The sequence below is a fragment of the Malaclemys terrapin genome, chromosome 1, assembly GCF_027887155.1.
Source record: "Malaclemys terrapin pileata isolate rMalTer1 chromosome 1, rMalTer1.hap1, whole genome shotgun sequence".
NCBI classification, from domain to species: Eukaryota; Metazoa; Chordata; order Testudines; family Emydidae; genus Malaclemys; species Malaclemys terrapin.
In genome coordinates this window covers 142,183,460-142,199,120 of record NC_071505.1, presented here as the reverse complement: position 1 = coordinate 142,199,120, position 15,661 = coordinate 142,183,460, and the positions used below count along the sequence as shown (strand labels likewise).

The window sequence follows — 15,661 nt, the reverse complement described above, 5'->3', positions numbered from 1 at the left end:
GTAGTCCATTGTGAAGAGGCCAGTATTGGTACTGATGCAGGCATGGTAGACGGTACCACAAATGTGTTCCAAGATGTAAAGATTATCATGTCAAGACTCAGTACCGGGAAGGATTTTGTAGCAGTGCCGTAGTGTAAGCCATGGTCAGTGCCCACTCTGAGAATTGGCCTGCTACTAAGGCTGTAGGCGCAAAGACAGGTCATGGAACTGGTGTCAAGGCTGAAGATTGCACCAGTCCTCAACATGGTGCGCACTGATACTGAAGGCAGTGCCAGGGTTGTCAGGAATCAGGGCCTGCAGCAGATCCAGTCTCCAACCAACCTAGTGAACACAGCTGGCTTGTAGTAGGCTGCCTGATTGGCTACACCACCAGACTGGTGGGAAGAGTGAGCAGACCAGCTTTTAAGCCCAACAGCAGCAGCAGTTTGGCAACTGCTCAAAGTACTTGCCCACTGCTGTGCTAGCTCCTATGTGTGGGGTCTTTATTTGGGATAGGTGTGACGCTCTGTACCTCGGGGGAACACCCAGCACCCCCATGATCATCCTTGTAAAATGATTGTGTGCTATCCAATGCAAAGTTGGTCATGTTGGGTGTCTTCGGAAGGCTCGTGATGTTATAGGTTATAATTTAATGTATATAGTTATAAGGCTGAAAATGTATTCTCATAGCTTAAAGGAAGCCCAGGCAAAAACTCTCCAAGAATAGAGAGGGAGTTCACCCCTCATCATGGCAGGTATGGGACAAACGCAGCCCAGCCTCACAGAAACAAAGGGCGCTGGCCTAGGCAGCAACAAAAAACTCTGTTGGACTCTCGAGGGAGTCACTCCCCTTCCTTTGGTCAGTTTGGAACAGTGATGTGGTAATGCTCACCTGACTCTGAAGTGGTAAGGGCAAAGCCAAGAGGGAAGAAAGGACATGATAAAAGGGAGAGACATTTGCCATGCTCTTCCTTTCTCTTCCACTTACATCTACAGCCACCACACCAAGTGGCTGAAGAGCTGATCAAAGGGGAGAGCCTGGCTGAAGAGCAACTAGCCAGCCTGTGGTGAGAAGCATTTAAGTTTTAAGGACATTGAAAGTGTTAAGACGGAGGTTCCTAGGGTTGTGTCTGGGACCAGAGATATTGGCTAGTGTCATTTGGTTGCAAGTAGCTGGGAGCAGCTTTCATGCCAGAGGCTGTGCGTGAACAGCCCAAGAGTGGGGGTTCTCACAGCAGAGCAGGGTAAGGCTGGCTCCCAGAGTCAAAGACTGGAGTGACCTAGCAGATCACCAGCCCAGATAACATCAGTGGGGAACGTCCGAATAGGCACCCCACATGATGGAGAGCCTTACAGTTCGGTGACTGAGCACTGCATGCCACCAGGGCCTAGCACCGAAAACTATTAAATAATAAAAACAAAATAAAACAATAAAGGAAGCCTAACTAGTGGTACTCACTGCTAACTAACTATTTACATAAAAAGTAAAGAGATAAAGTCACTGACAAGGCAGAGACAAAACGGTGAGGCAAGTCACATGGGGAGATCCAGCTCAGGCCATGGGTAGTGAGAAGGAATTGAAGGGGATTGGGGAGGTACTGCCCTTATATAGCCTCTGCAGGGGCCATAAGGATGCACAGGGTACATGTGCCATCCTGACAGCTACACTGTGGCAGAAAACTCACCAGCTCCAGCACACTGGGCATGCACACGGCTGCGTGGAATGCATATGTGCAACCAGGTAGAGAACACTTTTATCTTGCGTAGGCTACACCTCAGTCAACTAAAATCAAGCTACAGGCATTACCCTGCATCCACCCTAGAAAAAAGATGGAGTTTATGTGGGGTTTAGCTAGCACATTAGCCATGTCTACCTGAAACTCACTCGCTTTGAGTGAAGCCCTCAGATGTATAACTTCACTGCTAAGAGTAGGAATGGGAGTTGGAACCTGTAAGGGCATCCTTTCCAATCCAGCACCAGGATTGGAGGTTTGGCTGGCTCGGGGGTGGGAGGTTGAGGAAAGAGATAAGTGTCCTTTCACCCCTAGGCCACAGGCTCCAATCAGGCCTCAATCTGGCTGGTTTAGGGGGAATGTCTGGGAATAGGATATGAAACTTCTCTAGGGTCCCAGTTCTAACATGACCCAGGCTGACTGTGATGATGGCCCCACGTTGAATCTCATTGTCAATTGGTGGGTTGCTGCATGTGAAACAAGTTTGTGGGCTCTCAGCCCACTTCCTAACATGGCAAGGGGTCACACTGCAAAAACCAGCAGAACAACTGACACTAACTGGCCCTTGCTGGCAGCCTCAAGCAGAGAGACCCAGGAGAGAATGGGCCGCAGAGACTGAATCTCCTTTCTCCTTCGAAGGGGTCATGGTGAGGCACTTTAGCAGGGGGCAGTGTGGTTGTGGTGGCTGCTCTATTACTGTCTGGAGCTGAGGGGCCAGCATCTTTTCTTGACACTTAAAGCCTTTATTGACAACTTCTCATCAGGGCTCCTTCTCCAAATCCTCTGACCTTCACTGCCAGCCTCCCGCGAGTGGGGTGTGTGTGTGTGTCAGAGATTAATTCCTTCCAGCTGGAATTTCCCTTGCCCTCCCTCTTCCAAAAAGTCACCTGATTTCCCCGAAAACCAGCATGTGCTAACCCAGCCTAGATCCACATGCTCCCACCCCACGGACTCAGCCAAGGGGATTGTGAAACAGGCTCTGGAAATTCCCCTGGATGGGAGCTTAGGACGTGAAAAAGCTTTATCTGAGAAGGAGATGAAGGGAGCCACATTCTACAGGCAGGGGGTGCTACAGCATTGTGAGAAAAGGCTCAGACCCTTCCCTGTCAATCCCCCACATCACTGACTGGGATGTGGTCTGGAGACAGAAAAAAAGAGAGACGGAACAGGGAGAGAGAAACAGAGGCAAATACGGAGAGAGAAGGTAAAATTTCCAAAACTAACATTAGAAATGGGCATGGACAACATTCCCAATTGCTATTGTTTGGGTTGCTTGGATTAGAAAGGGGTTAATCTGTGTGGTACAGCGGAAAGCAGTAGGGGGCACGGTCCCCAGACTCCAGTATAGAATAGGGGATTCTGTGCTGTAGGGTGGGTGACTCAGCAGGGAGCACTTTCTGGCTTGAGTCAGTACTGATCCAAATACCCTAGCCTGGTGCTTGAGGATGCTGTGTGATTGGGTGTGTGTGACTCATAGGGGTGCTCTCCACTCTGAGTCAGTACTGACCCCTACACCCCACTATGGTGCTGAGGTGCTATAGTGCAGGAGGTGCTGTTGTTTGGATGAGAGGTACAGCTTCCTCTCCAGGCATAGGAACTAAAGTTGCTTTGGCATGTTCCCCATGAGTTGGGACATTGAAGCTGTTGTCCTGCCCACCAAGCATGCACACACAGAGAAAACACTAATCAGTGCTGTTGTTTTTGTCCCAGTCCTGTAACTCCAAAGTCCAGAAGCTGAGGCTTTTCAGGAAGGACACAGGATGGAACTTTTGCAGAAGTGGTGAGTTGCTGGGTATAGAAGGGGAGCTTTGGCTTATTAATAATTTAATGAACAATGCAGCTCTCCCAGCTCCCAGGGAGCAAGGGATGGAAACAGGGAATGGGACCTACCTAACCATCAGGCGGTGCTGGTCCCAGCCCCTGTAGCACTCCCAGCAGCCAGGAAGTGGGAGATTAGGTCTGGGAATGGAATCCGTGCCCATGTCTCACCTGGCAAGAGCTCCATGTAAAGAGCTGCAAGAGGGAGCTATTCTCAGTGTACAACAGCAAGTCTGATTGCTACCGCAAAACTCTGGAACTATGCTACATATTAATATTCAGAGCCACCCACTGGCACTTTTCCATTAACTATTTATATATAATCAGACATAGAACACTCCTGTAACATTGCCTTCCTCTTCCCTCTCTCAGGTGGCTCATCCTCTGTTGCCTCCTGGCCTGGGCTGATGCAGCCCCCATGTACGGCGAGATCCTGTCCCCTAACTACCCTCAGGGGTACCCCAATGATGTGAAGGAGTCCTGGGAAATCAGTGTGCCCCCAGGGTATGGTATCCACCTCTATTTCACCCACCTAGATATAGAGCCATCCCAGGACTGCGAGTATGACTCTGTGAAGGTACAGTACCCCATCCACCCCCACTCAGGGGAACAGAGGGGATTGTGGGGCAGGACTAAGGAGCAGCAGCAGAGCTCAGTGGGGCCTGTGGGGAAGAACTGAAGGTCATCGGCAGAGCTTTGTATGGGAGCCCAGGACTGGAATAGGGGACCTACCGGCCCCTCCTGGTGTTGAACTCATTGAAGCACAAATGATTCAGTGCATTCACACTAGCCATTGCTGAATCAATTGAGTTTTGCCTGGCATCTGCACTAGCACTGTTTAAACCAATTCAGTTTCAATGCCCTCTCATCACCTGTTATCACTATAGGGTTATATGCAGAGCTACCAGCTCCGTTCCACAGCTGTCTCAGCCACTGAGCCTCCGGTAGTTTGCCAGCCGAGTGTCCACTCTCACCCGTCCCCCATTTCCCTTCCACATTGTCTCCATTAGAAATGCCCTCCCAACTGCTTTTAATGTCCCCCTTCCAGTCACATCCTCAGTCACTGAACCCTAGTTGTGCAAAGGCTATTTTAGCTATGAGTGCCATTGACCTTCACACTGGCACCCAAACACGTAAGCCTGAAATGACTCAAAGTTAACCTCTGAACAACCATAAATTATGCAGTGTAACTGGTTGCACAATAATGAGCTGCTCGGGGAGCTTGGGTGTAGACATGGGGCACGTTGCTATTGTGCCAAGGGGCTCAAATGTTGATGATAACAAATTTCTTTAGTGAGACAAGACTTCTCTGTCTGTCCTCTGCAGATCCTGTCCGGTGACCATGTCGAAGGCCTGCTCTGTGGGCGAAAGCACAGCAGAGACCGTGGTTCCCCAATCCTGGAGGAATTCTATGTCCCTTATAACACCCTGACTGTGACTTTCCAGTCAGACTTTTCCAATGAGGAGCGTTTCACTGGTTTCAGTGCCTATTATGTTGCAGTGGGTAAGGCTGGGCCTGCCTCCGAGTCTCTGGAGTGTCCTGTGGACATGAGCTTCTGCACAGCAGTGTCCAGGGACTGGCAGGAGGGAGGGGCTTTTGCACCAAGGTCTTCCTCACAGTGCTGTACCATCACTGTCCAACTGGGAGAGACCCCATCAGAGTGAGCTTCTCCACAGCAGAGCCAGTCAGCACTCTGCTTCAGTGCTTCTACTCTAGAGACCTCCCCTGCTTGGCATCAGTGCCCTGTCTACCCCACTCCCTAATCATAACCTGATATCTTCCCCCAGTTTCCTCTCTCATGCTTGGCTCACTCTGGTCTCCCTTTACTCCTTGCAGATGTGAATGAGTGCATGGATTTCATGGAGGATGCCTGCAGCCACTATTGCAATAACTACATTGGTGGTTACTTCTGTTCCTGTCCCCCAGAGTACTTCCTGCATGAGGATCAGAAGACGTGTGGAGGTAAGAGCCTCACACCTGCTGCTCCCAAAAGCAGGAGGTGATGTAGGCACCACAGATACTGAACTGGGAGGAACTTCTCCATCGGTGGTCTGGCTGTTAAGGAAATGCACAGGGGATGGTAAACGGGAAGGAGGTGCAATAAACAGGGAATACAGGACAATAAACCAATGGGATATAGAATGGGAATAGCAAAATGATTCACAGTCTGAATGTGGGGAATGGTACTAAACAATAGGAGGCAACAAAGAACTACAGAGACCAGTAAATCAGAAGTTTGCAAAGTGTTTTGGCTTCCAGCGAGGCCAGTGCAATTTTTGGGGTTGCATAAATGGAGGTATCCTGGAGCAGGAAAGTATCAATATAGTATCCCACCGGGATACTGTGCTCAGCTGCAGGGGACTCAGTCTCAGAGGCCTCACCTCCCAGAACGGAGAGGGACAGTCCTTCTCCATAGAGCTCTGGGGAGATCCCACCTGGGGTACTGTAGGCAGCAATGGGATCCTTAATTGTAGGAAAAGAGTGACAAACTGAGGGAGCTCAGAGAGGAGCCCAAAATGCACAGGGAATCAGAGGAGTACATTCAAAGAGCTAAATCCCACCAGCTAGGCAAAGCCCTTGTTGGTTGTGTAACACAAACACTGTCTGCAGGTGTGCAAGGGGCACTAATCAGAGATGAAGGGGGATTGTTTCTGGAAGGCTGAAAGGGGAGAACTAGGGGAAATGGGGGTGAGATTGAACCAAAGGACAGGTGCTCAGGAGCCATCCCCCATTCCGAGGGGATCTGTGCAGTTGTCTCCCCAGAAGGACCCAGAGCGCCACTGCTAAGGACACTAGGAAATGGGGTCCCCAGAAAGTGGATGGGAGAACAATCCTCTCCTGGTCCACCAAGGGGAGATTCTCATTTCTGGCTGATGCAATATCTCAACATGATTAATGCAGGTTACAGGACACTGAAGGAGGATTGGACGGTGGAGGCTCTCCCCTCATTTCCCTTTCTGACCTCCCTGTCCATGTTCCTTCCTCAACCATAGTGAACTGCAGTGGGAGTGTATTCACTGAACTGTCAGGGGAAATCTCCAGCCCCAACTACCCCAACCTGTACCCTGAGAGCTTGAGCTGTGAATACCGTGTGGTCCTGGAGCCAGGCTACCGTGTGGTGCTGAACATCAGGAGTGGGGACTTTGATATAGAACCAGCCGACTCAGAAGGGAACTGCCCCGACAGCTTAACAGTAGGTGGTGGGGTACAGACAGGAGATCTCTCTGACTGGGGTCCCTTTACCCTGCTCACCCCTGATCTCAGCTATGTCCCCCTAGAGATTCCCTTCCCCTCACACTCAGGGTTCCCCTCTCCCTGCTCATCCCTAATCCCAGATGTGTCCCCCCCCCCCAGAGATTTCCTTCCCCTCACATTCAGTGCCCCCTCTCCTTGCTCAACCTTAATCCCATCTGTATATCCCTGTTAAGATTCCCCCATACCTTGACTCTGTCTCTGTCATTTTTTCTCTCTCCTACTCTTCTCTTCCAATTTGTCATTGCTTCTTGTTTATTATTTTCCCAGTTCACAGATGGAAAACAACATTTTGGTCCCTATTGTGGCAACAAATTCCCAGGGCCTCCAGAAATTAAAACCAGGAGCAATATTCTTGATATTATCTTCCAAACAGACAAAACAGCACAAAAGACAGGCTGGAAAATGCACTACTTCGGGGACCGTGAGTAAATACCCTTGGAAAATGCTCACTTTGCTGCTCTGAGACCGAGAGGATGGATAGATGGTTTGGCTAAGTTGATGCCTGTTGCTTGGGTGAAAGGGGGATTGCTGGCTGGGAGTCAAAGAGAGAAAGGGGGGAAAAGAGAGAGTGAGTCTCAAACTGATCAGTCACTGATATCCTCTTTCCTCCCCAAAGCAATACCCTGTCCCCAGCGTGTCACCCCAAACTCTATTCTTGACCCCCTAAAGGACAACTACATCTTCAAGGACTACGTGAAGGTGACCTGCATGAAAGGTTATGAGGTTGTGACGGTAAGCTGCCCATCCAGCCCTGCAATGGGGTTCTACAATCCCTTCCCCTCAGATGTCCTGAGAACCCTGTTGACCTCTAAGTATCTCTCCCAGGCACTCTGAAGCACCTTCTCCTTCCTCCCTACCCACCATGGAAGCAGAAGGTCAGTTTCTAAAATCCTGACAGGGAGAGAATATGTTGTGTGCAGATTTTAGCACAGAACCACTTGAACAAATGGGGACCCCTTCCCCAACAGCTCTGCAGTGGTTCTGGATGCCCTCACTGATCTTGAAACAGAAAATTGCTATGGCTGACTCAGACCATGGATATCCCCATGACGTCACACCTTCCGCCCCACTCCAGACCAGGTCAGACCAATAGCCTTGTCTAACCTAGTACTCTGCCTCCCTCTATACCTGACTGCTCCGCAGATATCCCTACATCTCAGTGAAATCCCTCCATGGGGGAGCTTAATTCGGTTACATTTCACTCTCAGTAACTGACACACATTCTTCTTTCACTCAGCAACAAGGCAGCCTAGCAGCCTTTCACTCCAGCTGCCAGAGTAATGGAGAATGGAGCAACTTGCACCACAAATGTGTCCGTAAGTGTCCCTTTCCTCTATGGCTGTAGGAGATCTGGAAATGGGATATGGGCCTTTCAGCGTTAGGGCATTAGTTTCAATCTGTCCTTAGATGTGGGGGAATGGGTGACCCACAGGGGGATGAGGAATGGGCTCTGAGCCTGCCTAGTGCAGTGATGACCAGTGACGAATGAGGAGTTGCAGTGGTTCTTAGTCAGACAGTGTAAATGGATTGTTGGGTGGGGATGCCCCTTTGATAACCGTCCTTTCTGTTTTTTCTCTGCAGCTGTGGACTGTGGTGTGCCTGACACTATTGACAATGGCAGAGCCACCTACCAGTCAAGATTTGAGGAGACTCAGTACGGAGCCAGTATCCGCTATGGCTGCGAAAAACCATATTATACCCTGCAAACCAGAGGGGACGGTAGGCATTCCATAGCCACGGTGGCCTCTGCCCGTAATTAAAGGCCCAAGAAAGAGCATCATCCAATTGCTGTATTCTGACTGCCCCCAGTAAGATCCCCTCATGGGGCTGAGGCTGGGACTATATTTCTAGGGAAGACTGTACTAGTTGGTGTAGCCCAGTCTCGCCCAGATAAAATCCCCTAATGGGGTGGGCTTGTAGCCGATGGTCCTGTTCAATGGCCACTGCCATGGTGTCTGAGTTTGGTGGTTTGTTTGCATTGTGTTAGTGAGCTCTTAGTCTAGCTCCTAGGTACCCAAACCACCAAAAATCCCACCATACAACTGACACTGATAGTCTCTGTCACTGGCAGCTTCAGAAGAGAGGTCAAGGATTTAATGGGACAGAGACCATACTCCCTGCCAGGGTAGGGGCTGAGGCACATTGGCAGGGGTTCTGGGTCTGTGTGAGGGGGAGCTCGCTCTGCTGCTTACCAGGCTGTACTCACTGTCAGTCTGTCACCTTTGCACAGTAATCTCTCCCTTCCCACACATTAACTATTTTAAAAACTGGCTAACTGATAGGTCTCAAAATGTAATTGTAAATGGGGAAATGTCATGGAGCAGGTGTGTTTCCAGTGGAGTCCCACAGGCATTGGTTCTTGGCCCTAGGCTTTTTAGGGTTTTTATCAATGAGCTGGAAGAAAACATTAAATTTTGCAGATGACACACAAATTGGGGCAGTGGTAAATAATGAAAAGGACAGGTCACCGATACAGAGAGATCTGGCTTGGTTGGTAAACTGGGCACAAGCAAACAGTTTGTTTTAACATTTTAGTACAGCCAAATCTAAATGTACGCATCTAGAAATAAAGAATGTAGGCCATATTTGTAGGATGGGGGATTCTAGCCTAGAAAGCCATGATCCTGAAAGAGACTTGGGGGTCGTGGTGGATAATTGTGAACTCCCAGTGTGACGCTGTGGCCAAAAGAGCTAATGCGATCCTTGGATGTATAAATGGGAATATTGAATAGCTGTAGGAAGATTATATTACCTCTGTATTTGGCACTGATATGGCCACTGCTGGAATATTGGGTCCAGTTCTGTGTCCCTAATTCATTAAAGATGCTGATAAATTGGAGAAGGTTCAGAGAAGAGCTATGAGAATGATTAAAAGTTTGGAAAACACACCTTATACTGTTAGACTCAAGGAGTTCAATCTATTTAACTTAACAAAGAGAAGGTTAACGGGTGACTTGATCTCAGTGTATAAGTACCTACATGGGGAACAGAAATTTGATAATAGACTCTTTAGTCTCGCATACAAAGGTAAAGCAAAATCCGATGGCTAGAAATTGAAACTAGACAAATTCATATTGGAAATAAGGCAAATTTTTAACAGGGTGAGTAACTAATCCATTGGAAAAACTGACCAAGGGCCATTGTAAATTCTCCATCACTGGTCATTTTGAAATCAAGATTGGATGTTTTTCTAAAAGACCTGCTCTAGCTCACACAGGAATTAATAAATTAAGGGAAGTCCTGTGCCCTGTGTTTTGCAGGAGATCAGACTAGGTGATCACAGTCATCCCTTCTGGCCACAGAATCTAAGAAAACCAGTTCCCCAGAGTTGTTAGTCACATTCTCATGATGTTTGGTACTGAAATCCTTTCCATGCTTCTGTGTTTTCCAAGGGGTTTATCGGTGTTCAGCCAGTGGGAAATGGGTGAGCAAAGAGATGGGAACAGAGCTTCCAGCATGTGTCCCAGGTATCACAAAGAACTTTGTGTGTGTGTGTGTGTGTGTGTGTGTGTGTGTGTGTGTGTGTGTGTTTTGTGGAGACCCAATCGCCATTAAAAGTCAGTTTTCTCTCCACCACTTCTCTCTAATTTAAAGAAAGCTGAACCAATCTGCCTGAAAAATGGTTGGTTCCTTTTCCAGGGTAGAATTTGACTGGGTAATTTGAGTAACATTAGATTGGGTGTTTCTGAGATTGGTGGGTTCCTGAGAAAGATCAGAGGGGGCAGCAGAAAGAAGCTGGGAAGTACATAAGCTCTACCGGTCTTCTAGTGAACCAGAACAGGGTCTCACCGCAGCCAGTATTGGACCCTGCTGCTGCCTCAGTTTCCCTACTATTGGCTATGCTGGTTCTCATGTTTTAGCCCTTCAGACAAATTAAAATTCATCCCTTTCCAGCAGGTAAACAAAAAAAAGTCTAAAAAACAAAACAGATGTCCAGCAACCTCATGCTGGGTCTTCCCCAGTTTAGTCAGGTGCATCCTTACCAGGCCACATAAACTTTTCACCCTCTCTTGGATGTAGCTTCTTTTGTAGCCCCCTGCTGGGCTCAGCAATCCATTATGTGCTGTTGGAGCAAGGCAATAGACAGGGGACTTCACCCACCTTCGCTGGAAAGCCCAGCCTAGACCCCTAGGAAAGCATAAATGTTAACTCTCTTCAATACTCATCCATGCTCTCCTGGCCAGACTACCTTGAATATCCTTTCTCAGGGCCTCTATCTGCCCCTTAAGGGGGAGTTGCTCCTGCCCCTTGATACAGTTAGCTCCAGCCAGGCCTTTCCCTCTAGCTAGTATGGAGAGCTTCTTCCCTAGTGCTCTCTGGGTCTTCTGTAGGTCTCTCACCCGTGACTCATTCAGCAGGCTCCCTCTGATAGGAAGCACCGCCTCGTGGCTACAGGTATATGACACCTGGTCACCTGAACCAACCACCAGGTCCAGCTCAAACTCACCATCTGGGAGGTGGATAACTAGGCACTGGTGGGGCTAAGCTAGCCCCCCTGAAAGGACCAGCCCACTCTGTGACATGAACTTTGCAATGTCTGCATAGACTCCTGTGAAAGGGAAACTCCTGAAACATGTTTTAAAAAATAAAACTAAGGAAATTCCATGACAGAACAATGAATTAAGTTTCAGTGAAGTTTGAAACTGTAGCCTGGCAATTGTACAACCTAACATTCTAAACTAGGGACATTAACTGTAATTGAATAAAATCCACAAAAGATGGAAAGTCACAGACTTCACAGATTACGATAATGTGACAGTCGTGTGGCACCTATAGACTAACAGACGTATTGGAGCATAAGCTTTCGTGGGTGAATACTCACTTCGTCAGATGCATGTCACAGATGCATTACTATGATAATGTGAGAAGCCTTATGTGTGGGCCCTTGTATTATCACTGAATAAGCTGAATCTCACAGACAACTTTATCCTCAAAGAACTAACAGCTTCACTGCATCCATGAGACTCGTTGCCTGTGACCCTCCTAACCAATGCCCCTACACTATAGGATTTACACACCACGAGCAGAGAAGAGTGTGATGGCAAAAGATCAAAGACAACTATGTGTAAAACCAGTGCATTATGCTTCAGACTATCCAGAGTCCATATATAAACTCTCCAGAAGAGTGGGTTTGTCTGATTTAATTCTTTCTACGGCCTTTACCGAAATCCTTCGTCTTAAGGGAATATATTGCAAAACAAGAATGATTGGTACAGTGGATGGACGATATGAGTTTGGCAGTAATAAAAGGGCAGAACTGAGCCTGTTTGGGTGACATTAACAATGAATTTCTTGACTTCTTACATTAGAATTTGATGCATAGGAGACAAGGTGGGTGAGGACCCACTTTTGTTGGTGGAAGATACAAGCTTTTGAGCTACACTGAGTTCTTCTTCAACCAATATGACTTCAACAGCAATGGGAACAATTTAAGGATAGGCATTTTTATACTTCACTGAAGTTAAACTTTTTATTTCCAAATTTGCTTAGTATGGGCTGTCAATTAATCACATTTAACTCAAGCAATTAACGCAAAACAAATTAATGAGATTTTAAAAAAATTGTTGCATTAAATTGCACTTTTAATCACACTGTTAAACAATAATAGAATACCAATTTAAATTTATAATTATTTTTGGATGTTTTCTACATTTTCAAATATATTCACTTCATTTACAACACAAAATACAAAGTGTACAGTGCTCACTTTATATTGCAACAACGTCATGCAAACGCCTGTTCTCACTTTCAGGTGATATTGTAAATAAGAAGCAGGCAGCATTATCTCCTGTAAATGTAAATAAACTTGTTTGTCTTAGCGATTGGCTGAACAAGAAGTAGGACTGAGTGGACTTCTGGCTCTAAAGTTTTACATTGTTTTGGTTTTGAGTGCAGTTATGTAAAAAAAATTCTACATTTGTAAGCTGCCTTTTCATGATAGAGATTGCATTACAGTACTTGTATGAGATGAATTGACAAATACTATTTCTTTTATCTTTTTTACAGTGCAAAATATTTGTAATAAAAAATAATATAAAGTGAGCAGTGTACACTTTGTATTCTGAGTTGTAATTGAAATCAATATATTGAAAATGTAGAAAAACATCCAAAATATTTATAATATATTTAAATTGGTATTCTATTATTGTTTAACAGTGTGATTAAACTCACAAGTAATTGTGATGATTTTTTTAATCGTTTGACAACCCCGTTCCTTAGTTTTTCTTTTCTGTAAACTTTGGATGCAGATTATTTGACATAGAAATGCCATGGAAAGAGGTTACTCTGAACCAGGGTGATGTCAAGGAGTCAAGAGAGAAGGGACTATGGGGTTTTTAGTGATGCACAGACAACCACCCTACTAGCAAGTGGTAATTCTCCCATTTTTATTTCCCTTCTAGTCTGTGGGATCCCCAGTACACCCATTCAGGAGCAGCAGAGGATTTTTGGGGGCACCCGTGCTAAGCCAGGCAACTTCCCCTGGCAGGTCTTATTCCAAAACCCACGGGGAGGTGGGGTACTTATTTCAGACCTCTGGGTGCTGACTGCAGCTCATGTGCTGGATGATTCAAATAGCAAGCCCACAATGTATGCTGGGGTGACCAACATCAACCAACAACTCCAGAGGGAGGAGCCCATACAGCTGTTTGAAGAAGAAGTGTTCATTCACCCTAACTGGACAAAGGTGGTAAACCCAGAAGCTCGGACAAATTTTGATAATGACATTGCACTGCTGAGGCTGACGGCGCCTGTGAAGATGGGCCCCAAGATCTCACCACTCTGCCTCCCTGGTGGTTCCCCTGAATATGAGCTGGAGAAAGGCAGACTGGGCTACATATCTGGCTGGGGCCGGACAGAGGACCGAAACAGAGTTTACCATCTCATGAAGGCGCAGATCCCCGTGGTGGACATGGCACAATGCCGTAGTGTTAAGCCGAAGCCACCTGCTGATCCCACCACTTTCCAATTCACTGACAACATGGTCTGTGCTGGAGATGGCACAAAGGACAGCTGTTCCGGGGACAGTGGCGGAGCCTATGCCATCAAAGACCCCCACAATGACACACAGTACTATGTGGGTGGCCTGGTCTCCTGGGGACCACGGTGTGGCACATATGGCCTTTACACCAGAGTGCAGCGCTACCGGGACTGGATCTTGGGGACCATGAGCCGATACAAGGCGGCAGAGGGATCACACAAATAGATCCTTCTCACCCTAGGGCACTGCCATCTCACCAGGTGTTGAGGTCACATGTCCCAGCAGATTGGCTGCCCTTTGATCCCATCTACTCTTTGTGCAACAGACCACCTGCATTGTGGCTGTGCCAGAGTAGGGAGTCAGAAACAATGGGTTATCTATTCCATTGTAACTACATCAGGGAGGGGCATCTCTCTTCCTTCCTCCACTGGAATTGCCAGGGCAGGAACAGAGAGCATGCTGGGTAAAGAGGCCCCCTTTTACGTTTACCCATCACATTCTTTGCTCAAATTCCTTGGTTTTCAGAGAGAAGCTAGCCATGCCCCATCTGCATGATAGCTCTGAGGCTGAAACCCATCAGTGGGGACAATAGAGGGCAATTGCTGGTCCACAAGGACTAGGTTCAGAGCCTGGCCAACCAATAGACAAGGGGCTGCTCCTTCTCCTCACTGGGACAATAGAGGCTCACTGACTTCCGACTCACGTATTCTCTGTATCACTTACAATATCTAACTGCATTAAAGGATCACCAAATCACCTCCCTGTGTATGCAGTCTCCTTTCTTCTCAGACTAGACCTAGGTTCTCAACTAAAGTGATCCATCTCCCCCCTCACTCCCATGCTAATAGCTGTAGGCCTTTTAAAAGCTGTGGTTCATGCTACCTCACTGCAGCATCTGGAACCTTTATATGAGCCACAGCTCTACTGGCTGGATCCTCACTGGCAGCTGCTGTCAAGGAGAAGTGGTTGTTTCACAGATCCAGGTCTAGGAATCAAGCTGAGGGGAGTGACTCGTCTCGCATTCACCTGCCTCAGGGCCAGATTTTCAAACTTAGTCATATTGTGCAACATACACAAAGTCCAGGGAGGTCAGTGGACTTACATCAGAGATGTACTTATCAATCATCAGTGTCTCACAGACACCTTCCTTTCCAGCATGCTACTCCCAGTCCTGAATTTTCCATACATGTTCTGGAGTAGTGAGGGGATAGTTCCTCTCTATGTGGCTCTGAGGAGACATCACCAGAGTTACTGTGCTCTGCTCTGGGGTCCTCAATCTCTGAGGCTTCATGTCCTGGAGCAACGAGGGGATAACACCTATCTGTATGGCTCTTGGGGAGACACCACCTGGATACTCTGCTCAGGTCTGGGCCCTTGAGTCCCAACACTACCTTTGCATTCAGGCTTGGACAGGCCCCACCTGAGGGCCTGCTTTCAGAATTGGGCCTTGTCAGGGTTCCTTTCCCACTCTGAACTCTGGGGTACAGATGTGGGGATCCGCATGAAAGACCCCCTACGTTTATTTTTACCAGCTTAGGTTAAAAATTTTCCCAAGGCACAAATTCCACCTTGCCTTGAACAGTATGCTGCCACCACCAAGTGATTTAGACAAAGAATCAGGGAAAGGACCACTTGGAGTCCTATTCCCCCAAAATATTCCCCCATGTCCTGCACCCCCTTTCCTGGGGAAGGTTTGAGAATAATATCCTCACTAATAGGTACAGGTGAACACAGACCCAAACCCTGAGATCTTAAGAACAATGAAAAAATCAATCAGTTTCTTAAAAGAAGAATTTTAATTAAAGAAAAGGTAAAAGAATCACCTGTAAAATCAGGATGGTAAGTACTTTACAGAATAACAAAAGTTTCAAAAACACAAAGGATTTCCCCTCTAGG

At 47.3% G+C, this 15,661-nt stretch overlaps 1 protein-coding gene across 1 annotated transcript; it reads left to right on the top strand.

Moving 5' to 3' along the window:
* Nucleotides 1–2,800: 2,800 nt before the first annotated feature.
* Nucleotides 2,801–14,521, top strand: C1S (complement C1s). The gene is made up of 12 exons (XM_054041360.1): nucleotides 2,801–2,916; nucleotides 3,423–3,492; nucleotides 3,903–4,107; nucleotides 4,857–5,034; nucleotides 5,368–5,493; nucleotides 6,525–6,724; nucleotides 7,054–7,207; nucleotides 7,403–7,518; nucleotides 8,024–8,102; nucleotides 8,368–8,505; nucleotides 10,179–10,253; nucleotides 13,188–14,521. Exons 2-12 carry the CDS (start codon nucleotides 3,473–3,475, stop codon nucleotides 13,988–13,990), a joined length of 2,094 nt encoding a protein of 697 aa, XP_053897335.1. The 5' UTR covers nucleotides 2,801–2,916; nucleotides 3,423–3,472; the 3' UTR covers nucleotides 13,991–14,521.
* The last annotated feature ends 1,140 nt before the right edge of the window (nucleotides 14,522–15,661 follow it).